The following is a 25,244-nucleotide window of genomic DNA, read 5'->3' as shown; positions in this document are numbered from 1 at the left end:
TGTGTGCTATCATCCATTAGAGAGCTATAATTATGGTAAGTGAGGCAGAGCTCCGATCAATACAGCAATTCATCAATCTGACCCCACCCACCAAAAGAAGCGCACACTATTTCAATCTACCCAAAGTCCAGATGTAACCACAGACCACACACACACACACACACATCTGCAGAAATATGAATATTGTTCCACAGTAATATCTGAGAGGATGTAACCCCAGCAGCTGCCAAAACTCTGATGTAGCTTCAAGGCATTGTGGGAGTCTGAGTCTATTAATACAAAGTTTTCCCCTTGGCCCAGTACGGTTCTAAAATACAATTGTCAATTTTATTTGGGGCATTTATTGTTTCAGTACAAACATGTCTTTAGTTTTTACAAGCTCTCTCCTGAAGATACTTCTATTTATTTTGTGAGTGTGTGAGTGTGTGTGTGTGTGTGTGTGCGTGTGCGTGTGTGTGGGTGAGTGACAGCTTTCAATGCGGCGAGCAGGTTTAAGTGGAAAAGTTATCTGACACAAATGGAATGTGATTACAAATTACAGTAAAATAGAAACAATACAAATATGAAGAAATAAATATTAAAAAATGTAAAGTGCAGAATAAAAATCATTTGGGAAAAAATCAAGACTTATGTTTGAACACTACGGTCTGTTGTAGTTTATCTTAATGACTGGTGGCGTTTTCATACCGATGTGTTTTGTGTGTCTGATGGTAGAACAATGGGCCTCACCCCCTTTTCTCTGAAAACACATTTTACTTTTTTTTCCTATCGATGACTGATGATGTATGGAGAGAGCTATAGCTATATATATATATATATATTGTTATTTTTCAATCAGGGGCCTTTTTCTTCTTCTGTGTTCCTGCCAAAGAGGGAACAAGAGTCCTGTGCAGTGTAAAAGTGGAATGAATCCAGATTGTTAGTGTGACGGTGGTCTGTAGGGTTTCAACTGGCAGCCTTTAAATCATATATATTTTCATAATTATTATGATATTCAGAATATTTTACCTAGCTCTAATTTATGAATTGTCTTATTCACATTTTTCTACCAGAAGGAACAACATTTGGGCTCTTTGAAGAGAGAAGTAAAAAGACAAATCAATGCCTTCTTTGAAAGTGTGCGCTTTCATTTCATCCCGTTTAGACGATAATCAGCAGCCAGAGGTCAGAGGTCAAAACACATTTATATTTTTATACCAGTTGACTGGCTGCCTTCCAGTTGGAGTCACTGGAGAACCCCAGAGTTCACAGGCACCGCCTGATTAGCGGTGGATTCCAAACCGGTTTTGGAAGGTTCCTGGATGGTTTTTGCAGGATTTTTGGAGTGTTTGTGTCTGTCTTAGTGTTAGTTTGTGTGTGTCTGTGTGTGTGTTTGTGGCGGTTGACTGGTAATGGCATCGGCCCTCTTTTGTTCTGGCAGAAGGTGGCGAATGGCAGCCGCTCAAAGAAAATAGACAGAAGCTGCAAAATGGTTGCCAACGCTTTAAGATGGCTGCCAGGCTGGAGAAAGAGAGAGAGAGAGAGAGAGACAGCTACTACACACACACACTTGCATGGGGCGAGAGTCAGTGTTTGACTGAAAATTTTGAAAGTGTGTGTTTCGGATTGAAATCAGTGTGTGTCTGTATGTTGTGTGTGTGTGTGTGTGTGTGTGTGTGTGTGTGTGTGTGTGTGTGTGTGTGTGTGTGTGTGATGCAGTTGGCAGCGTCTCCTTGGCAGCGGCGGCTGGTTGGGCGTCCAACAATGGAGACGGCTAACGGGATTCTCTCTCTCTCTTTCTCTGTTTTCTTAAACACCGTCGGAGGGAAGAGAGACATCAACTACAAATAGAGAAGAAGAGAGATTGGCCGTCTTCTTGAAATGCCAGCGTCTTATTGGCAGCGGCGACTGCCAGACACAAAGCCTCGTCTGCCACGTGTGTTTGTGACACGGATAAAACAAAGAAACACACAAAACGCACATCTCGTTTTTGGAGATGGCGGCGTTCAGCGCGACTTGGCCTCCATGCGTATGTGTATTGTTTGTTGAGGTCATGTTGTGATTGTTAAGGGGCTTTTACAAAATGGCGACTGGTGGGCGGCATCAAAATGGAAGCCAGGGATGCCCAGTCAATTTGGGGAAAATAATTTTCATCAGCGGGAAGGAAAACGGTCATACTCTGTGTGAGAGCGTGTGTGTGTGTATGTGTGTGTGTGTGTGTGCATGCCTGTGTGTGTGTGTGTGTGTGTGTGTCTATGTGAGAGAGTGTTTGGCTGGCAGATCCGGCCGTGCAGACGTGCCAGGGTTCATGATTCTGAGCCGGGATCTAACCCCGCCGCTGCCTGGAAACACAAAACAAACACACCCCCTCCTGCTGCTGGTCCACTCAGAACCACCATGGGCATTATTCTTCAGATTTCACATTGTCTTGAATTTTCTGCTATTCAAATGTGTTGCGTGCACGTGTCTGCGTGGGGAATAAAGGGGCTCCCACGGACCAAGAGAAATGATACATTATCTAAACTTCTGTTTAGTCTATCATGGTTTTAAATTAAAACAGCATATCTAATCAACCAAGGAGATGTTGTATTGATAATATGCACGGGTGTCGAAAAGTTGCATCAATTATTACATGATATAAAAGTAAAGTTATTAAATGATTACATGATGTAAATGTAAAGTTATTAAATGATTACATGATATAAAGGTAAAGTTGTTAAATGAACACATGATGTAAAGGTAAAGTGCAGGTCATGAAGTTGCAATAAATCACTCAGCTTGAAGAGATATGAAACTGAGATTTATGCCCTGTAGGTTTTATTTTAACTCGTCATAATAAACATAATAGTGTTATTTTTCTCATCAGCAGAGGATTGAAAGGCGTCAGATTTCAGTTGTGTAACTCTAACAGGAGCAAACCCCTCCGTGCTGTCCAGGTGCTTTAACCAAGCACTCTTCCTTCTACGCATCCTAACAAATGGGATAATATTATTTGTCTGGAGATATATCTTATACACACATGTCAATCAAAGACATGCAGACCCTGTCAGTGGTGGGAGGGGCTTCATTCTGCGTTCTCATATTCTGCGTATGCTACTTTGGAGAAGGCAACTGATTTGTGACTCTAAAATATGAATGCGTACAGCTACTCATTTCATTAACTAAATTAGGGCTTGGATTGATGTCGAGGTTCGGGATCTTATTTTTTTATTTTTCTGCAGTCCCCCTAGGCGGGCGTTGTTCAACATCAACATGTCATGCCCCTGCAGGAAGTTTGATATGTGAGGCATATCTCTGGCCCAAGTCAGCAGTCAGCCCCTCTGTCGGCGAGAGAGAGAGTTTTTTCCTCCAGTAACACTGTGGTGGAACATATTTATCTGAAGCCCCTAGTTTTTTTGCTTCCACCTTTAAAAGGTACCGAAAGATAAATGGTATATATGTGTATTTCCTTATTATGATCAAACAGCCCTTTCTCTGTCTACTCTGTGGGAATCTCCCTGTAGCCCCCCCGCCTCCCACCTCTTCTTTGGAATGAGGCAGTTCATGTCACAGAGAGAGAGAGAGAGAGAGAGTGAGACGGGCGAGCGACCTCCGGGGCCACAGAGTTTAACTTTCCCACAGAGAGAGAGAGAGACCTCTGCCTTCTCACTCCCTCTCTTTTCTTGGTTCATTGTTTTCTTCTAAGTGCTCTGTAATGTGTGTGTTGTGTTTGTGTGTGTCTGTGTGTATTTGTATGCTGTACCGATCACGTGGAAGATGACAGCAGAAGGTAGTACGAGGGCCGAACAAATGCAGAGACAAAAGTGTTTGCGTCGTTTTAGTTCAGATTTTAGAGAGTGCGTGTGTGTGTTTGTGTATTGTGTTGTTTTATTTGTTTCCACGGTCCACTACACTCAGTCTATAGCTGAAGCATTGGAGGTAGAGGAGGAGAAAAGAGGAAAAAAGAGAAAAGAGAGGCAGAGGGGAACAACTCAGTCAACACCACTTGTTGAAAATAAAAGCACGCATTGTAGCGGCTTTTGTTACTAAATAGAGGCTTTTACTTTGGAGCCTGGTGACGGAGAGGGAGGGGGTGGGGGGTCAACTCTTTTGAAATAAAATGATGTGTCTTTGTGTTATGAGAAAGAGAGAGGCAGGAAACAAGACGACTAGAAAGAGAAAATAAGCTCACATTTTTAAAGAAAATACATACGCTTTTATTTTGAAGCACGTGAGAAAGAAAAACATAGAAATACAAACTGAGAAAATATGAAAGAGAGCTAAACTCAGAATTGTATCTTTAAGTGTGTGATGTAGATAAAGTGAAGGGAGAAAATAGGAAAGGGAAGAACGGAGCAAACTAATCAGACGACTGAGGAGGAAGGATCCCAACCAGCGATAGCAACAACTTTTTCAAGCAGGAGCTTTTATTTTGACAGCCTGTGTTGGAGAGATTTTCCTTTTGATAACATTTGTAAACATATAGAAAGAGTACTTAAGAGAAACGAGGAGAGGCGTAGACACAACCTTTCAAAATAAAGGTAGACAAACGCAGGAACTTTCAAGACATGAATCTGTGTCCTCTGAAGAGACAGTTTGTGAGACCTGGTCTCGCTGTGTTTTGCTTCTCCATCATCACAGCAGCGTTGTCCTTGTAATGCAGTGGGCTTTTATTTTGCTGTCTGCATTTGGACCCCCTCCCGTTGGGGGGGGGGGGGGAGGGGCTGGATGCAGACGGTCCGGTCTGCTCCCACGGCTCATTAGCATATTTAATTAACCTGGATGGGTGGGGGGCGGGTGCTTGACGGGTTAGGGGACCAGTGTGTGAAAGTATCCTCCCACACACACCCATCAGCAGCACCCCTCGGCCCCCCTCCTCCCCTCTGGTTGCCGTGGTTTCAGCCCTGATGCTCTTTGTTTTAGGCTGCTGAAGCAAACAGACACAGTGAACAGCATGCAAAGCAAGGCTGGTAAATGCAGCACTTTGTCTCACTGTGTGTGTGTGTGTGTGTGCGTATTTGTGTGTGTGTGCATCTTTGTGTAGAGGAGCAGGGCCTTAGCGCAAAAAGTTTGTAGGAATTGGATTGATCAATGTAACCAAGCGCTGATGTCGTTTTGTCTGAAGAAACGCCTGATCAAAGTCTCCAATAGGAGTTATGGTTGTTTGAATATTATCACTGTAACTAATGAGCTGGCTGTGCAACCGAGCACAGCATCAGGAACCACGTCACTTCTGGGGTTTTTTGCATTTTGCCACAGTTTTTCTGCTCACATGCCTTTCCAACAAACAACAAACACAAAGATGCATTCACCCCGATTAACCCCCAACTAGTTCATGGGCTTATTGCATGGTAAACATGAGTTATGAATATTCACAGCTTATGGTGTCCCATATCAAGTTGACACAGAGTGAAATACTTCCTTTGTCCTTATTGTAAGAGTGTTGGGGTTGGATCCCATCAGCTAATGGCTGATTGTGTTCCATCATAATTAGAAAGTTTCACCATACTGGGCGTGGTAATAAAACCCAACCTGACTCATCTGTCTCAGTCAGGTCCTGAGTCATAGCCCCTGCTTCAGGGGGGGGTGATGGGTGATATTCCCCCATCCCAACCCCTCCCCAGACTATTTTATCTGCAGCGCACCGATCGATACTCCTGAAGTCGCTAAATCATTTGCAGGAGTGGCGCTGCATCAGAGCAGAGAGCATGCTGGGAAAAAGAAGCCAGAGGCAGATACAGGAGAAAGAGCTGCGTTCAGAAACCAGCAGAGAAGTTCTTTGTTGGAGGGTGTTGAACGCGTCCCATAATCCTCTACGGTTTGGGTCCCGCCGGTGTCTCTGTGTGTCGGTTTGTCTCCCCGTCCTCCAGCGTAGGAACTCGTGTACCGTTCTTCTTCTGGCACTTACCATAAATTAAAATGTAAGCACACAAAGGATGCTTTGTTGCAAATTGTAAAAGACCCAAAGTCTACAAATGATTTGTCATCTAATCAATTTGGTGTATTTGCGTTTTACAGTAATTCTACAAACATCTAATTAATATATATATTACATTTATTTACAACTTTCAGGTGTGTGTGTGTGTGTGTGAGGGGAAACCCAAGCGTGACAGGTTTATGTCCTGAGAAGATTTTTGTTTTGTTAAAGTACAACGACTCAATCAAGTACTATTTGGCTCATGGTGTCCTTTGCACAGAAACGGCGTGTCATCCAACTGTGTTCACAGTGTTGAAAACATTTCAAATAATAAAACAGAGAAAGTGTCTCCACATCGTCAGTCAGCACAAAATTCAATGGTAGCTTAAATAATGTGTTTCTTGTCTAGGAGATTACCGTCCAATCAGAAGGCGGCACGGTTGTGTGTGTTTGTGTGTACTTAACATGGTAGTTGGACTCATTCTCATTAGTCTCTATTTGTTTTTCCCTCCAGAAACCGGCCAATCAGAAAGCCCCAACCAGGCCAGCGATTCAGATATCAAGGAGCAGCCAGAGAACGGTGAGACCTAGATATCACACACACACACACACACACACACACACACCTACCTATGCTCCTATACATGTTGTTCTGTATATTCACACACACAGACACTTGGGTTGACCATTGTTTGACCCTGCTGGTCAGACAAATCAAGGCTGTGGTTTTAGCGTCTCTTTCTCACATACACACACACACACGCACGCACGCACGCACGCACACACACACACGCTAAGAGCAGTGTTTTTTTGTGTTGATGGATGTCAGCGTACTGGATGTGTGTGTGTGCCTGTGCGTGTGTGTGTGTGTGCGCGTGTATAGAGGATATCCTCTGGTTTGTGTTTTTGTAAGACCTTGACCCACCCAGAGGTTCAGCTACTTTCCACTACACACAAATACACATAGGCACACACACGCACTCAGCTGGTAGTAATTATCCACGTTGAGAAACAGAAGCTTCTCATCAGTTTTGTACTTCCTTAATGAGAGTGCTAGTACAGCTTGTACCACATTCATGATACTATTGTTACACGTGCTACTACGACTAGTGATGCCACTGCTACTGTTAATAATTCAACTGTTATTACTGAACTTGTAGTGCGTCATCTACTGTTTCTACTACAACTGTTAATGTTAATGTTAATGTTCCTACTAGAATCAGTGCTACTACTACTACAACTTGTATTACTGTACTACTACTATAAATGCTACTCATAGGATACTAGTCCTACTGGTGCAATTCATTCTATCACAAGTATTGGTTCTTAATAATTACTACCTCAACCTACTAGTGATACTGCCTCTGCTACCATTACTACTGCTAATAATACTGCGTTTACTGCTGTACTACTCTTGAGAAAGGACAACGTTGAATCCGTTTTACAGCCAATAGTCTGATGATGTAATCAGTATAATAAAAAGAAGCATCTAATACCGAGCTCTCTCTCTCTCTCAGGTCATCTGGGTTTTCAGGACAGCTTTGTGACACCCGGCGTCTTCACGGTGGCCGAACTTGTACGAGTCTCTCAGAGTAAGTTCCTCTCTCTCTCTGATGAAGCGAGGCAGATCAGTGATTGGACTGCAGATCTGTCATCGATAGTGGATCTAATGTAATTCCTCCGAACTCAGCTAAACGAACACACACACACACACACACACACACACACACTCACATCCAAGATGCGATGGTGGTGCATGGAGTAGTGTGATGCGCTGGGAGCTGCAAGGTTGGTGGTTTGAATCCCAGCTGCCCCATGTGCCATGTTGAAGTGTCCCTGAGCAAGACACCTAACCCCTAATTGCTCCTGAGGCAAATTGTAATGCACGGGTTATAATGCATTGTAAGTCGCTTTGGATAAAAGCCTCAGCTAAATGACATGTAAAGTGGAATACTTTAGAAAAAAGAAGGAACACAGAAATGTCCAATTTTTTCCTCTGTAAAGTAAACATATCACTGAAGGAGAAGCAATGAAAAACAAGTAAAATGTTTATCAGTCCTGTGGGAACGCTGTGAGAGGATCCGCTCTCACACACAACCAACTGTACTTGGAGTTAATTATACTTTATGGCCACACACAATCCAGCGCTCTGATTGGCTGGCTAGTGTTCATTTAGGGGGGCAATCTGAACATGTTTATAAATCAGCGTTCATGTTATGTTAACCAGCAGATCACCATAGCAACAGTTTGCTTCAATAGCTAACTCCCAAAGCAGAAACGACCCCGTCATTTGATTCAAAATGACTTCAAACATACATGGTTTTAAATAATATGAAATAAAATGGAATAAAGCAAAGTAATATAAAGTGATGTATAATAATTCTGCATTAGTCTCACACGCGCGCTGGGTTTCAACAAAATATTTACTTTTGTGCATTTGGTCTGGTTTGGCGAAGAAAGAATGTTACAAAAAAAAAAAGGTTTTCACAGGGATTTTGTCGAAACTGCTTTGGAGGGAGCGCTTGATATCATCCAACACCGGGACAGACCACTAGAAGGATCTTCTATGTCCTCAGATGGGTTCGGTTTTCACATGTTGTTCAGGTGTAGTTTGCCTACTGAATTACAGAATTAATAAGTATGTTTTTCTTTATGACCTTATTCCAAACTTTTTAGCGGGAGGGACAAAATACCACACTGTGCTGTAAAATAACCTGTTGGATTTGTATTATTTGCTTTATCCCACACATTTTTATTTTCAGCTGTGAGTGGTCTCGATCTCACAACTTTTATGACGAGGAACTATTGGAAAGGTGATCAAGAAGACTGCAACGTGAAGGAGATAGGAAGGGAGGTAGGCAGGGGGACTGTGTGGACGTGGGATAGGCAGAGGACAGGAGAGAGAGAGAGAGGGAGAGAGAATGAGGGACAAACGTGACCTTTAAAAGTGCCGATTTGCAGTAGAGAGAGAGAGCGCAGTGGGATCCATATGAGACTGTCGATCGCCCACCGCTAACAAAAGGCCGATGTAAAGTGCCTGTCAGCACACACAGAGACCCCTGATCAAAGAGCCATCGATCACACACACACACACACACACACACACACACACACACTGATCCCAGCCTGATCAGATTCACGCCACTGCGCATGCAAAACCTCACATTGTCACTTAATCACACACACACACGTCCTGCCAAAGGTGTGTGTGTGTTCCTGGTTTGTTCCTAGGTCCACAGTGGCGTCGTATACACACCACAGGGCACCACAGAACATGCATTGACACTGTTGACTTGTTTTCTTTTCATGCCCTTTCTACTAGGACTCCACCAATGTGACATAAAATAGTCTCTAGTTACTTCACTGATTAAAAACAGGCGATACATCTAAAATTCTGCTTTTACATTACATTTGTTTTTGATGTTCAGATAAATTGCTGGATTTCAAACTTACCAGTGCTATAAGACTTACCAGTGGTTTCCCTGGGACCTTTTGTCTGCTTGTCTGCTGTCTAAAAAAATGAACAGCAAGTCCTCTCTGTCCTGCCACCATCACGCACTGTGGACTGGTCAAGGAACTTATGGGAAATTATGTTTTTGTAAAAGGCTGCCAAGAAAAGAAGTATACAACAAAGAAAGAATATTAGATCTTAGATGCGCTTACAAATCCTATGGGAGCTGCAGTCAAATAATTCTACAGTACTTATAAGTACTGCTTGGTACTCCTCTGGAATCCACTCAGTACTATCACATACTGAGCAGAAGATTTATAGTGACTCTCCAGAACATTTATGATTCTTTTTACCCTGTTAGTGTCACGCTATGATACAGTGGCTCAAAGTACTGCTTACTTTTAGTCTGAAAGGTGTGACGGCTCTCTGGGTTCAGCTTCTCAGTCTTGACAGATTTTTTAGCTCTATTTTGAATGAAAGAAAAGAAGCAATGACTGAGATGGGACACCTTTCATAATAAAAAAAATCTATGATTATATATACTGTATATATATATATAGTCACCACATAGTGTACTGGGATGTAAAAGTATGAAAAGTCTATGCAGGTTTCGTGCTGGTGCAACATGCACACACACACTCTATGGTTATGTTGGTATACTCACACACACTAAGATGCATTCAGGCAGACACAAATGTATTCAACGATGCACACAACCTTCTCTAGTGTGTGTGTGTGTGTCCATGTATTGTGTTGGTCAGCAGATTTGCAGCGATGCGGCTCTGGGAGAATCACTTATAGATTAGAGTGCAGGAGAGTCTAGTTTGTGTGTGTGTGTGTGTACATGTAAGTGAGTCAACAACATTAATTCCTCACTATTTATTACAATTACAAATAAAAATGAATGATGAATACAGAAGATGAAAATGTGCGTGGAAACACTCTCCGACACTAATAACTAATAATTAATCCAAACTAACAGCCAGAAGGTAAACATTTATGGTGGTGCAAATACTTCAGAAACCAATCCGTGACATCATCACCTGACCCACCAGATGGTTAGTAGCATCTATGGCAACCGAACCCAAGCCCCGCCCATAGTTGACAGTAGTTCCTCCCAGGCCCCTGATTGGTCCCTGCTATCGCTTTCTGCACACAAGAATCAGAAATTCTTCTTCTGCCGTGTTAAATTTGTGATTCTAAAAGTTAGATATGAGATACCAACCCCACGACCCAGACCTCAAGGGGACGCTGTAATAGCGTTCATTCTTATGTGTCTCATTAAATCAATCCTACACACTGTGCTGTTCTGTGCTGGTATTCCTAATTGAAGCTAACCATGTCAGAGCAAAACCTGAGATGTTTTCAATCATTCCCACCTCCCAATTTCCGGCTTTCCCAGGTAAACAGAGGGCAGCACGAGTACTCCCTTTGAAGCTTGCCTCAGTATACAAACCCTGGATGAATCTGTACTGCACCGGCTACACGTTTGCCACGCGTGTCGGGTGTTTTATAGAGTGAATGAACCCACACACACACACACACCGGAGTCTTCAGGGGTGACTGAAGCCTATAGCTTACCAGAAGAAGTGGTCGGGTGGAAGGGTGGAGGAGGGGGTGGAGGTTAGGGGCGCAGCACACACGCACAACACACACACAGCGGGTGACCTTGGCGTTGTGCAGCCATTACACAATTCACTGGCAGGCCAATCGAATCTCTCTCTGTCGATCAATATCCTATTAAAGCAGCACACAAAGAGAGAGGGAGGAGGGGGGCGGGGGGGAGTATAGGTTAGCGTAGCGCCGTGTATTAAATGTAATTGGTCAGTTCAGTATATTTCTGCAGACTGGATTGTGACTTCTCCTCAATCATTCCTCGTCCGCTTCCCTCTGTCTCTGTCGTTTGACTGGTTTCCCCCCTCTCAGACTATCCCTTTGCCTCCTCACTATAACGTTTTCCTCTAAAAAAAAATGACCACGTGACCTCGCTTCCTGTAGGGGAGAAAACTATCAGTCGAAGGGGAAGTGTTGTTGGGAGTTTATATTCTGCTGCGCCCTTTGTTTGATGTATAGTTCAGATACAGAGCACAAAGCAGACAGTCACCTCATTATGGAGCAGCAGAGCCTCGTGTACCTGACCCAACAGCACCACGAGCAGGTCCTTGCCCTTTTTTATATTGAACCTTAGAACACGGTCGACCCGAGTCCCTGCAGCGTCTCTTAGATGAGCATTGGGTGTTCTTCCTTGTTTTTAACATTAACCGTTGATTGGACAAAAAAAGACATTCAATGACGGCCCCCAGGGCTCTGTCTATACGCAGCATACTGTACATGCTCACAGTACATGAGCCATTCTTCAGGTCTCACTCTGAACCACTTTGATGTTTATAGACACTTGTAACAAGTTCATATGCTTCAGACCCACAGACACACACACACACACAGATGCATGTCTAGAGTGCCAGGGCACACCTTGGCACTGACACAAATTTCCTACACACACTTTCCTCCCAGTGTCAGGAGAGCTGCTATTAGACATAAGGATTCGGGGATTAAGTTGATATGATCGCATAACACTTCTGCTGCTCTCATTCCGAACACACATATACACACATTTGGAGTGAACACACACACATACACACAAAGAGATAAGAAGGCAGATGACCCACTTGGCTCCTTCCAGTACCTTCATCTGGAGGCCTTCCCACCCAACACACACACACACACACACAAACACTGGGATTCAGGGATGAAAAGATGAAGAAAGCTGGAGGCCTGCACGCTTCAAACTCATCCATCCCTCCTTCCTATTGCGCTCCGTCGCCCCTGGCAACACACACACAAACCCTGGTGGTGTGCCAACGCCATATGGGCACCACGGCACAAAGATGTCACATCACAACAATAATGCTTATAATTCTACCAATAAAACTGTAACAACGGGCTATACATGGCCAATAAAAAGTAGAGTCAAAAGGAACAGCACTATGAGGAAGTTAAAAACAGAGCAAGTTACAGTTAGATTCAGCTACACGCACAGGTATCACTATCTGAACGTACATGTACAGGTAATGGCTATGTGTGCAAGCAAAAGGTACAGGTATGAGACCAGCTATAATTACAATTAATACTTAAAGTCTCCTCGGCGAAAATAATATGGCGTAAAAGTTCACTGAAGGACATGAAAGCAGCTTTTCAAAAGTTTTTTTAAATGGCAAAAAAGTTCACTAAGTTTTAATATTTCCTTTTTTCACTGCTTCCTTTGATTATTCAATTCTTTATAACTACTTACATGCATTCTTTTGTTTATTTATTTTTAGTTTGCTTGAATGACTTTAATGTACATCCATGGAGCTTGTAATACTTGTAAAACATCTCACTCTGAAACACACACATTGTTTGTACTTCGCTGCACATGAAGTACTCCATGCTAGACCTTGAGGAAAGTGTATGGATAAGTGTGTGTGTGTGTGTGTGTGTGTCTGTGTGTGTGTGTGTGTGTGTATGTGCGTGTGCACATGCAGCTCTCAGGCCGGTCCTATCTCTGCAGGGCAGAGAGAGAGAGAGAGACAGAGAGTTTTAGAGAGTGATAGATAGATAGAGCAAGCTCACGTTGCTGAGCTCAGCAGAAAACTACCCGCCAGGTCCTGTCAGTCCTCCTCCTCCTCCTCCTCCTCTTCCTTTCATCCCATCACGCCATCATGCTCTCCGTCAATAAAGCGATGAAGAGGAGGAATGGAAGAGGAGGGGTGGGGTGGTGAGGGGGCTGGAGGCGAGGGGCTAGGCGGATGTCCGGGTTTGAAGCTGATTGCTGCCTTTGTTCAGCAGGATTTTCAAATTGAAGCGTTTGACAACAAAGGGCCAACTCTCTCCCACTCTCGATCTCCCTCTCCCACTCTCCCTCTCCCTCTCCCTCTCCCTCTCCCTCTCCCTCTCCCTCTCCCTCTCCCTCTCCCTCTCCCTCTCCCTCTCTCTCTCTCTCTCTCTCTCTCTCTCTCTCTTTCTCTCCCTCACTCTCCCATTCTCTCTCGCCTCTTGCTCCCTCACTCCTTTAATAGTGAAAGCCCTTGCAGGTTTTGTGCAGGGCTACCCTCCCTGTAGAGAAGCACAGGAAGAGAGAGAGATGTGTTAATGGGTGCTAATGTCCATCTGCACTCGTATACAACTGTTGCATAATGTCACTATTAGACCACTGTGCTCATTTTTAACATATTAAGTGTGGTATTAACATACAGCAGAGGGAGGCGATGCAGTAAAAGAAATACAGGTGGCTGTTTCTTTCTCAGCTGGTGTTTGTTGGGAGGAAATGAGAACGAGGGGATGTTTTTGGCTTTTTCTTGAGTTTGAGTAGTTTGAATTGAGATGTTTGGGTTTAGAGCTGCAACTAACGATTATTTTAATAATCGATTCATCTGTCGATTATTTGTTCGATTAATCGATGAATCGGATAAAAAAATAAAAAATGTAAAAACATTAATTTCCAACCCTTTATTGAAAAATAGAACTGAGTGTGCACTTTCTAAATATGTTTTGCACTAACAGATTGCTCCTTGAACATCCCTAAGTAAGCAAATAAAATGGACTAACACAAAAAACATACACACATCGCTTTACAGCTGCCAAATTAAATATATTAGGCACAAAATCATGAATCATTGCCGTGGTGCTCCTGTGCCAGGCCATGTCGCTTTTGCATATCTTACAATCAGACATGTCAACCCTCCCGAATTTCAAAGCCCCTCCCGAAAATATTCCGGACCGACCTTTCTCCTGATTTCCACCCGGACAACAATATTGCTGCACCATCCGTCACTGAGCGCGCTGTTTCAGACCGAACAATAATAAAGGTTACACCTTGAAGTCGAGCGCGTTGCCCGCTAGGACCCGCACCCCCCATTTCAGTGTGAAATACCTGGGAGGATTTAGGTTGCATTGGTTTCTCTTCCTTCCTCTGTTTCTGAACAGTATTGCGGGTCTCTCCGATGGTCTTTCGTTTACCTCAGCTCTGCTCTTTATTTATTTTTCTTAGCAACGCTCTGCTGGGCGGAGCTTTTTTTCTTCTGTTCTGAAGCGCGAGCGCTCAACTTTTTTTTTCTCAGCTCTGCGCGGCCCGCGCAACTTTCTTTTAATACTCAAACACAATAGTCGCGCGACACAACGAATCTATAATGAAATTCGTTGCCAACGCTTTTAATAATCGATTTTAATCGATTTCATCGATTCGTTGTTGCAGCCCTATTTGGGTTATTATTCACCATCTCAGCTGTTTGCATATTTTCCAACGCTACAGCTTATTGACAAAAGAATCACATCAAATCCAAATCTTTTTTTGTTTTATTTCACACGCTGGCTACTCAACTCAAATTTGACTTCAATATATTATTTTGTATTGCTTCTTTTTCACCATGAGTACAACGTCCCGTTGGACTACAGAGTACGCATTCAATACTCACACAACAGTGTCACTATTACACAGAACTCCGTAGTCTGGGACAAACAGATCCAAAAGTACTACCCCATTCAACCTTGACAACGACAGAACAGACCAGTTCAGCTGCTTCTTTTCTTACCTTTCACAATAAAAGCCCTAGACATACAAATACCAGAGGCAACCCTAATTTCACTTTTTAATAAAAGGAAAATCAATAAAATAGTTTACAGTGCCTTCAGGCTATACTAAAGATAGAATGCCAGATGTTGCTCTGGGTCCATTTACACCAGATCCACAGTGTTGCAGATGTGAGCTGCTGCTGTGGATAGTTTTCCATGCAAAATATTCAAAGCCAAGTGTATTTGTCCGAATAGGAAAAGTAGTTACAGAGTTATTACACTTTTTATCATGGGTATGCCATTTTCGGAGTAGAGGTCAGAAACAGACTCGGGGACTCAGGGGTTTACTGCTGTTTCTGAAATCAGTCAAAATATTACCACTGAGGGAAGATTTTCAACTGTTTTTCTCTGCAGCTGAATGGGCCCCAGCAAGCAGACCCAGAACAACTGCTGGGATCATCCATTAAGGCTCATGTTAAATGTCTCAAAATGTCTACATTAATGCTTTCTCTCTCTCTCTCTCTCTCTCTCACTCTCTCTCTCTCATTTTATGTCATCCAGCACCTATCGCAGCTGGTACCGGGCCAAATTTCTCACTGGCCGACCTGGACAGCTCCTCTTATTACAGCATGAGTCCAGGAGCCATGAGGAGACCTCTGCCGAGCACCTCCTCCTCCAGGTACAAACTAGATCTCAAGTCCAAGTATATCTCCAGACCTGTTCTGCACCTCTAACAGACATCTGTTCCATTAAGGCTTCCATTAAGGTTAACAGAAACATACTGAGACACAACACCTTACCGTAAATGCTGTGGTGGAATAAATAGCAAACAGTATGAAAACTTTTGCATTCAGTCACAAGTTCAATATGCTGATAGTACACTTATCTTTTGAATGCACAACCTTTACTCGTAGTGGAGTATTATTACTTTGTGGTATTAGTACATCTTCATGGGGGTCCACATTATTATGAACCCCAACAAACAAACATTCACTCTTACATGTTAATGTACATTGACAAGATGTGTACAACACACACACACAAATCCTCACACACATGTTGAGGAGCTGTGTGCACACACACACACACACTCACACCAATATGCTTAAAGGCTTTGCCCTGACCTCTTCTTTAAAATCGATGCGGTCGCAAGAGTCGTCTGTCTGTCTGCTGAGATACCTGCCCCGGAGCAAGCACACACAACACAAACACACACTCATGTAACAACAACCAATGAGTCAGATTATAGTATGTGTGTCCTCCTGCCTTTTTACACTGCCTCGTTCTCTCTTCTCTCTCTAACTCCGCACATCCCTCCAGAGACCTCCCACACACACACACACACACACACACACAACACTGTGAGGCAGAGCAGCGGCTCCATATGGTAATACTTAAGTCCACACTAATGTCAAAGACTCTTCATTCATACATCTCACTGTGTACATGCAGGTCACACACACACAAACACACTTAAATGTCTTAACCCTCCTGTTAAACAGTCCCATCTGGTGAAAAAGAGGCCTTTGGCGTGTGTGTGTGTTAATGAGCGTCCATGTAGGCAATGTAAGTCCACTCCGCTCCGACATGTAAAAGCCTGCAACAACAACAACAACAGAGTGAAGGTAACTGAAGCGTGCAGCAGGTCTCATTAAAGGACGTGTTCACTCTGGGGTGTTTAACCTTATTAAGATGCTGTTTACAATCATTCATACAGTAATGATGTAGAGCACGGAGTCAAACACAGCTCTGCTGCTCGCTGTCTGCAAACACATTCAAACACCAGGGTAGGTTAGAAGGTAGGTAGATTGTTAAGTAGGCAGGTAGGTATGCATGTAGTTTGGTAGGTAATCAGGAATGTAGGTAGGTTTGTAGGAGGTTAGCTACATAGCTAAATAGTTAGATGGGTAGATGGGTAGGCAGGCAGGTAGGTTGTTTGGTGAATTGTTAGTTAGGTAGGTAGGTAGGTAGGTAGGTAGGTATATATATATATATATATATATATATATATATAGATCAATGGTTAGGCAGGTAGGTTGGTTGTTTGGTAGATAGTTAGTTAGATAGGTGGGTATGTATATATATATATAGATAGATAGATAGATGCATAGGCAGCTAGGTACTTTTTTTTTCCTCCCTCAAAGGCCTTTTCTCATGGACACGTTTTTTATATATCTAATACCATGTCCACTGACCAAAGGAAGAATTATCAGACCAACAATACAGGGCTTAACAATGCGGCTCTGTCTGTCCTCTGTGTATGTCCAGCTCTGCCAAGAGGATAAAGTGTATGGAGGAGGACGTGGACAGTCCTGGGGAGGAGTCCTACTACACCAGTCAGGGTCGATCTCCGGGCAGTGGCAGCCAGGCCAGCAGCTGGCACGATGTGGAACCAGGTAGGTTCCTCCCATCACCATTGCAATCACATCCTTTAATTGCCCCGCCCTCTTTCCCCCTCCCGCCCTGTCACCTCTACCTTCACTAAACACATACACATCTCAACCTTAACCTGCCGACTCCAAAGCAGCTTTGGAAACGGAGCTGTCATGTTACAACGCGAAAGTGATGCTTACTGCAGGAAGGGAAGTATCTGTGTCTGTGCTTGTGTGTGTGTGTGACAGAGAAAGAGACAAGGAGGACGTAGGGGTGTGTTTGTGTTTAGAACTCAGACATCAGTGTGTGTACAAAGCGTGTCTGCTGGTGAGCGTGTCTTTATACTTGACTACAGACACCCATCACCTCCACACACGTTAAGTAAATAATGACACCTGGTCCTGTTAAGTGTTCTTGTCATCTGGACTTGACTGTGATCATACCTCAGTGTGCCCAGCCTGGCCGGGAGAGGGGACCCCTTTACGACCATAGACTGGATATAACGAAGTGGAAGTAGTCATCATGATCTCACCAATTGATTTGTGGACTGCTGTTTTGAAGCCTCCATTTTGCCGTTGCCATGTTGTTTTTGGCAAACAATGACCATAATGCGGAGGACCGACGAATCACACAATACATCACTAGGCCTGGGATGTGTGTGTGTGTGTGTGGGTGTGTGTATGGGTATCTACTATGACCTGGGACACACATTTACTTAAATACTAAATTGTTGAGGTACCTCCACCTCTCTCTCTCTCTCTCTCTCTCTCTCTCTGCCCCCCCCCTCCCTCAGTATATTCATGCTGCATTTCTTTTTTCTTTCCTCTGTTGCTTCCTTTTCCTTCTTTCCACTCCGTCTTGCGTTGGAAAGCTGGATATAAGCTGCGCGGCTCTCTAGCTAGCTCATTCATCTCCCGACAAGGTAAAGACTGTGAACACGCCTTTTACTTTTCTCTATACGTGTCTGTGAAACCGTCACCTTCACCTCCTCCTCTCCACCTCCTCTGGATGGCTAGTTGGTGGTTTTCTTTGGTCTGTCGTTTGGTGTTTCAACGTGTCTGGTTTCGTCTGGTGGACTCTTCAGACTCTCTTTTCCTCTTCCATCCCCCTATTCCTCTGCTTCTCTTCATCCTCTCCTTCCAAGGAGCTTCCCCCTTTTCCTCTTCTTTTATCTTCATTTCCCTCTCATCCTCATCCTATTTCCACCTGTCTTGCATCCTTCACTTTCCCTTTCTCCTTCCAAATCTTTCATCCCTCCGTAACTCTCTTTTAGCCTTCTCTCTTCCTATTCGTCTTTTTCTCCTTTCCTACTTTCTTCCTTTTCTTGTCTCTTTTTCACTTGTTTACTCATGTTGTCTCTAGTCTCCTCCTCTCTTCTTCATTAACTCCTTTCATTACCTCCTTTCTATGTGTCCACATCCCATTCCCTTTGCTTTTTTTCTTCCTTGTATCCCCGACTCCTTTCGTTGTTTTCGGTCTCGAGGCACGTATGGGTGAAGGACCCATCACCCCACTGCACCCTGAGCCCACCCACCTGGCAGCATGTTTAGGAAATCGTCTTTATTTAATATTGGTCGATGTTATTGAAGGAATACAAATCTTCTGTATGGACTTCAACACTGTGCATGATACTGTGTGTGTGTGTGTGTGTGTGTGTGTGTGTGTGTAAAGGCATATGTGTGTATGTGTAATTACAATTAGTTGACCATTTGGCGACACATAATCACCATTTCCTCTCCTTGTGCAATCGTAAATGTGTGTGAATGTGAAAGTGTGTTTTATTTGATGAGACGAGACGAGAAGGGAATCGGAAGAGCAAGGACGAAGGAGGGATGGTTGAGACATAAAAGGCTTGGGAGGAAATTGGAAGGAAAAAGGGAAGGGAAGGAAGGTTGAGAGAGGATGAGGAGGGACAGGTGAGAGCGGTTACAGGAAGAGCACCAGGAGGAGGAGGAAAGGCAAAAAAAAGATAGATGGACGAACAGAGACACAGTTAGATAGATAGATAGATAGATAGATAGATAGATAGATAGATAGATAGATAGATAGATAGATAGATAGATAGATAGATAGATAGATAGATAGATAGATAGATAGATAGATAGATAGATAGATAGATAGATAGATAGATAGATAGATAGATAGCTTTGTAAAGGGGGTAAGGAAGGAGAAAGTGCTGAGCAGACTGCCTCATTTCCACCTGACAAAACCTCTTCAACTGTTCATCACTCACACACACACGCACAAACACACACACAAAGCCTTCATCACTCTCCTCCTCCTCCTCCTGCTACACCTCTTCACCAACACACTATAAGCCCCACCCATCTTCAGGTGCACCACAAACAGCGATGCACGCATGTGTCCTTGTACCCGTTACACAGACAGTTACTGTTGGAACTATTTCCTCATGGCTTAATGGTTGAACATTTTTGTTAATTTAGCATAGTCATTCATTTAGATGCCATCAAACTATGATCTATTATTGGGATATTATTGGTGATGCCTTTAACAATGGCATTATATTTTGGAAAACGTTTTTCACTATTATTCATATTCATGTTATATGTTATATTTATAGTGAAGTTATTTTTTGAATATTTTTAAAAATAATTAATATTGAATTACTTCATGCATTGGTTATTGCATCATTTAGTAGCTTCAGTAAATCTAAATAAATTAGTTTAGTGGACACCTAAAAACAAAAGTGAGTGCCCCTGTCCCTCCCCCCTTGAGCCCAATGCCCTAATCTATCAGCCCCCTCCTTCCCTACTGTCCCGACCCCGCCCAAACCAACTCCCCCTCCCACACCTCTCCCCATCTCCTCTCCACCATTGGAGGTGCATTAAAAAAGAAAATAAAGTGTTAAAATAAAGCGAGAACAGGCTGGCTTTGACCCGCTCCTCACCCTCCTCATCATGGTTCTTGGCAGGGATGCCGTCGCCCGCCGGCGCTCTGAAGAAGTTAGAGAAGTCTGGTTTCTGCGGCGCCTCCACCTCCTCCTCTTCTTCTTCCTCCTCTTCCCCCCGAACGGCTTTCACACACCACCACCACCACCACCGGCCCGTCATTACCGGGCCTCGAGGTGAGGTCCGCAACCAGTTAAACCCCAAGCAACCACCGGCAGCACCTCCTCCCTCCCCCCAATCTCCCCCACCACACACCCACTTTTTCAACACTCCCTCCCTCCCCTGTCAGTAGCTTTGGGTTTTGTCAGGGAGAGGTACTGGAGAGCAGAGGTGTTGTTTTCCACCTGTAGGCTTCAGGCAGGGTTTTGTGTGTGTGTGTGTGTGTGTGTGTGTGTGTCCATGCTCCTACCAGACCAACCTACCATTGAGCCCCACCCACTCCTAACCTTCCTTTTTCCTCTCACTCACGCTGATACTGTCTCCTCCGGTTAAAAGTGTCCCACAACAGAGAATCAAACTTCTTGTCTGCCAGTGTGTGTGTGTGTGTATGTGTGTGTCTGCACGAGTATGTGTGTGTGTGTGTGTGTGTGTGCGTGCATTTTTGATTTGTAATCCGCAGATTACTCAGGTTCCAATATTGAGTATTTAAGTATTTCATACTTACTGAGTATGCACTTACGGAATGAATTTCCTTCTGAAAACCGAGATGAGAAACCACATCATAATGGCAGTCAATATTATTGAAGCCTTTAGATTAAACTAACACACAAATCAATGGTTCGGTTATTGAATATCTGAGGATCCTTAAATTGTCCTTCTTTTATTCAGGGACCAAATACGAAACACAAGGGGATGCAGGTAGCGTACAGAATATTCGGCGGACATGAACCTTGAGATTCAGAGGAATAATAAACTAAATGATTTAAATTAAACCAACTTGCATTAAATCTAATATTATACCAAATGTTTTTACTCTGCTCTCTCGCGTCGGTTAGCGTCAATGCAATACATTATGATCATGTGACCACATGAACACCGTATGAACGTATACCATGTAAATACCAAACATTATTCTTCATCAGTCATTCACTCTAAAAAATACCTTTGTTGAATTTCTGTTTGGCCCGAACCTTTAAGACCTGTCCAACCAACGTCACCTTGGACGTGGATGTAAAAGCTGTCGTGTCAGAGAATAATTGGCGGTCTGGACGGGTCCAGAACTAATTTACCTGAATTTACAACTCGCACATTTCTCGTCCAAAAAGGCAGGCCCAAGTTCAAACGGGGCAGGAGCGGCATTTTGCCCTCATCCACTGCTCAAGTCACCTTGTATCCCCTCAAGAGTTAAAGGCACAACAAGCAGACCCGAGACCTGCAGCAACACAACTGGGGCCCTACCAGACCAGATGGGGAGAATTTGTACCTAACTGGTTCCTCCAGTTCAGATCCAGTGAAGGTTCTTGTAAAAGAGGACGAGATGTCATTCCAGCTCGCTCTGATGGTTTGTGTCAGTTTGTGTTTTTTCCCTCCTGAATGTGTTCCAGCGTCTCCGTGGGAGGAAAATCCTGCTCATGTTGAGGCAGATTAGAGGATTGGAAGTGATTAGTGAGCAGCTGAACTCCCGCGGGGCTGTGCACTTCTGTCAACTTCCTGTTTCTGTATTTTTAAAAAATACACACAGCCGTAATTAATCCTCATCAGTGATGCTGCGGGTTCTCGATCTGGATTCAGTCCATCCTCCTGATCTTCTGCATGCTCCTCCTCCACTTTCTCCTCACGGCCTCTCCTCTATATCCTTGATTTCTCTTTTTCTTGTTCCCTCCTGCCAGTGATGAGTTATTTACTCCTCCTTCTCGTGCCCTGGTCCTCATCCTTCTTCAGCTACGTCTCAGCTCCTCCTTCTTGGTTTTGCCATAACTTCTCACCTTCCTCCTTATCTCTCTCATTTCCTCCTGCTAGTCTTCAGCCATCACTCGATTCTTCTTGCTCATTTCTCCTTCTCCAGTATTTCCCCTTCTGTTCCTTATCACCTTCCTCCTCTTTGTACATCCCCATCACCTCGTCCTTCGTCTCAAACTCCCACCCTTCCTCCTCGCCCCATTTTTTGGTCCGATCTTTGCCTCCCCTCATCCTCCTCCTCCTCTCACTTAAGGTCTAACTATCTTCTTTTCCTCCATCCTTCATCCTCTGCTGTGCAATTAGAGGTCCTCTGCCATGTCACTCCTCTCCTCCCTTTTATCGTTTATCAGTCCACCTCTAGATGGCAAATATCTTCTTCAAGGAAAAGTTGGCAGAGGAGGAGACAGAAGGGGGGGGGAGGTGGAGGAGGAGAAGGAGGAGAAGGGTGAGGTAGTGAAGCGAGGCAATTTGCAAAGTGGATCTAATCCTTTTTTTCTGTGTTCGACAAGCGAGTCCTCAGGTCTTCAATACCACACACACACACACACACACACACGCGCACGCACACACTATAGCTGTGTTGTTAAAGAAAGACTCAGACATTTAGGAAAAACCTGTCTTTAGATGAGACAATCAATATCCATTTTGTAGAGATAACTCTACATATTTAGCTCCAGGTAGGAAAAGATCAGTCATCAGTTTGTTGTTTGTTCAGTCCAGCACTTTCAAATAGTGGCTGTAACAAATACGGTTTCTTCTGGAGCCGGGGTTCTCCTAAGGCCCGCTTCAAAATATTTTTCAGAACCCCCATGGCCAAGAATGTGACTGAAGCCTGTCTACAGTCTGAAAACTAAGGAAACGTTCAAGGGCCTTAAACCTGCATTCATTCTACTAACCATCAGGTGGCGCCTCATCTCGTTACAATAAAAGGTCAGATTGTATAGTCTGTGCAGTCAGAGTGATGGAAGAAATCCTCAATACAGCGCGATGTTCCTCAATAAAGACTTTCGCTGAGTGGGACAACACACTTTATTTACGCGCTGCAACAATCAAAACGGACAACCTTGTCTTTTCCTGTGGGTTCAAGAGGTTGCCAGGGAACCATTAGAGATGTTGGACATGAAAAAATGTGTGTGTGTGTGTGTGTGTGTGTGTGTGTGTGTGTGTGTGTGTGTGTGTGTGTGTGTGTGTGTGTGTGTGTGTGTGTGTGTGTGTGTGTGTGTGTGTGTGTGTGTGCGTTTGTTTGTTGGTATCTTTGACAATGTTTTTTCCTTCCTGTGCAGATTCCTTCCTCACCTGAAAGGAATGAAATGTCATGAACACACACACATAGATGTAAATACTTGCACACTGAGTGAGATCATTCCTATTGATGTAAACACAAAATGTCCCTTTCTCTCTGTGTGTGTTTGGGTACAAAAGAAAGAGAGGGCAGAGAAAGCCATCCATCCAATGATTACTGTAAATACATTGGCCGCAGGGTATGCACACACACACACACACTCAGTCAGCGTGTATTGTCAGAGTGATAAATCACAGCAGACTTTAAGTGAATTAGTGCAGCAGCTTTAACTCTCTTTTCCTCCATCCCTCTCTCTCTCTCTCTTTTCTGCCTTTCTTTTCTAAAGTCTCTCTCTCTGTCTGCCTCTCTCTTTCTCTTTCTTTATGATTTATAAAGTCTCTCTTTCTTTTCTTCCTCTCTATACATCCATGTCCTTAACGAGGCATCATCCACTAACGAGCAATCAGAGAATATAAGACCAATGAAGCCCTCATTCGATTGGAGAGGAAAGGAGAGGAGAGAGGTGGAAAAGGGAGGAAAGTAAAGGAGGAGAGAAAACAATGTACACAAGGAAGAAGAAGAGGAAGCGACAGAAAGAAAGAAAGAAAGAAAGAAAGAAAGGTGGATGAAATAAAAAACAGGCGGAAAGATAACTGGAGGAATACAAAAGAGAGGAAAAGAAAACAAGATTAAAGGAGATGAGACAAGAGGCGGAAGTAGGAAAGAGGAGAAAAAGGGAAAAGAGAAAAAAAAGAGCAGGTGATAAAAGAGTAGTGGAGAAAAGAAGTAGGAAAAGCGGGAACGGAGAAGAGGTACAATGAAAAATGTAAAAGTGGACAAGAAGAATGGGCATGAAAGAAAGAGAGGAGCACAGAGCACTGGAAGACTGAGTAAAGGGAGGGAGGAGGGGACAACTGTACTGCAGAGGATGAAGTGAGGGAAATAGGAGATGAAATGGGGGTAAAGGAGAGAAAGAGCAAAGGAAGTAGGAAGAGAGGAAAGTGGAGAGGAGAAGAAACAAAATAAGGAGACGAGGATTGTGAAAAAAGTGGAGGATAGACAGAAAGAAGAGGAAACAAGAGGAGAGGAAGAAGGAGTAAATAAGGAGGAAGACACAACAGAAGCAAAGTGACCGATTATGTTCACTAACCTCCACACACACACACACACACACACACACACACACACACACACACACACACATACAGATTCCTTTTGAGTGACAGCTGGGTGTCGGGTGCATTATGGTCTGTTTGCTTAGGTTCATCTGCTCTGCTGTGTATGTCCGTCATCGTGTGTTTGCATGTGAAGCCCCGCCCCCTTTAATCAACTTTAAATGTCTCAACTCCCTCTTATATCTCTCTCTCTCTCTCTCTCTCTCTCTCTCCCCCGTCCCTCAAACAACCCTCTGCTCACTTCCCGGCCTCCCTTCGACCCACAGCGAGCCCCCACGCTCCCCCCTCCAGCCTCCACTTCTCCTCCTCCCCCATCCTGCAGCAGCCCGGCTCCTACTTCTCCCACCCGGCCATCAGGTATCACCCACAGGAGACGCTCAAGGAGTTCGTCCAGCTGGTCTGCCCTGACTCCGCCCAGCAGGCCGGACAGGTGGGCTTCCTTAACGTAAGCACACACACACTAACACGCACAAATACATCACAAGGAAACATCTAGGCTGGGATTTCTACCCTCTGCAAAGGTTGGATCAGTATCTGTGTGCAGGGCTGGAGCAGAAACCACTGCAGTGTGTGTGTGTGTGTGTGTGTGTGTGTGTGTGTGTGTGTGTGCGTGCGTGCGTGCGTGCGTGCGTGTGCGTGTGTTTTTGTGTGTGGCCTTGCATCTGCACTGAGATAGTTGATATATCTGTGTCTAGACACTGAATCAATACAGCCACCGCACTCCTTATCA

The 25,244-nt window shown here is 44.0% G+C and overlaps 1 protein-coding gene across 6 annotated transcripts in view; it reads left to right on the top strand.

Annotated features, from left to right (window-relative positions):
• The window catches only part of nfia (nuclear factor I/A), a 127,790-nt gene that overhangs the window by 85,016 nt on the left and 17,530 nt on the right, over positions 1 to 25,244 (top strand). For 3 of the 6 annotated variants that reach the window (XM_037469872.2, XM_062563398.1, XM_037469874.2), the window contains exons 3-8: positions 6,390 to 6,455; positions 7,393 to 7,467; positions 15,438 to 15,555; positions 17,145 to 17,272; positions 18,121 to 18,171; positions 24,781 to 24,959. In XM_037469872.2, the coding sequence (XP_037325769.1) occupies positions 6,390 to 6,455; positions 7,393 to 7,467; positions 15,438 to 15,555; positions 17,145 to 17,272; positions 18,121 to 18,171; positions 24,781 to 24,959 (617 nt within the window). Of the gene's footprint in view, positions 1 to 6,389; positions 6,456 to 7,392; positions 7,468 to 15,437; positions 15,556 to 17,144; positions 17,273 to 18,120; positions 18,172 to 20,181; positions 20,466 to 24,780; positions 24,960 to 25,244 lie in introns of those variants that run through there. The other 3 variants (XM_062563397.1, XM_037469873.2, XM_062563399.1) reach the window with 3 other exon arrangements.

This window comes from Pungitius pungitius, chromosome 7 (genome assembly GCF_949316345.1).
Source record: "Pungitius pungitius chromosome 7, fPunPun2.1, whole genome shotgun sequence".
NCBI classification, from domain to species: Eukaryota; Metazoa; Chordata; class Actinopteri; order Perciformes; family Gasterosteidae; genus Pungitius; species Pungitius pungitius.
The sequence above is the reverse complement of the archived record's forward strand: the minus strand, read 5'-3'. Positions and strand labels throughout refer to the sequence as shown.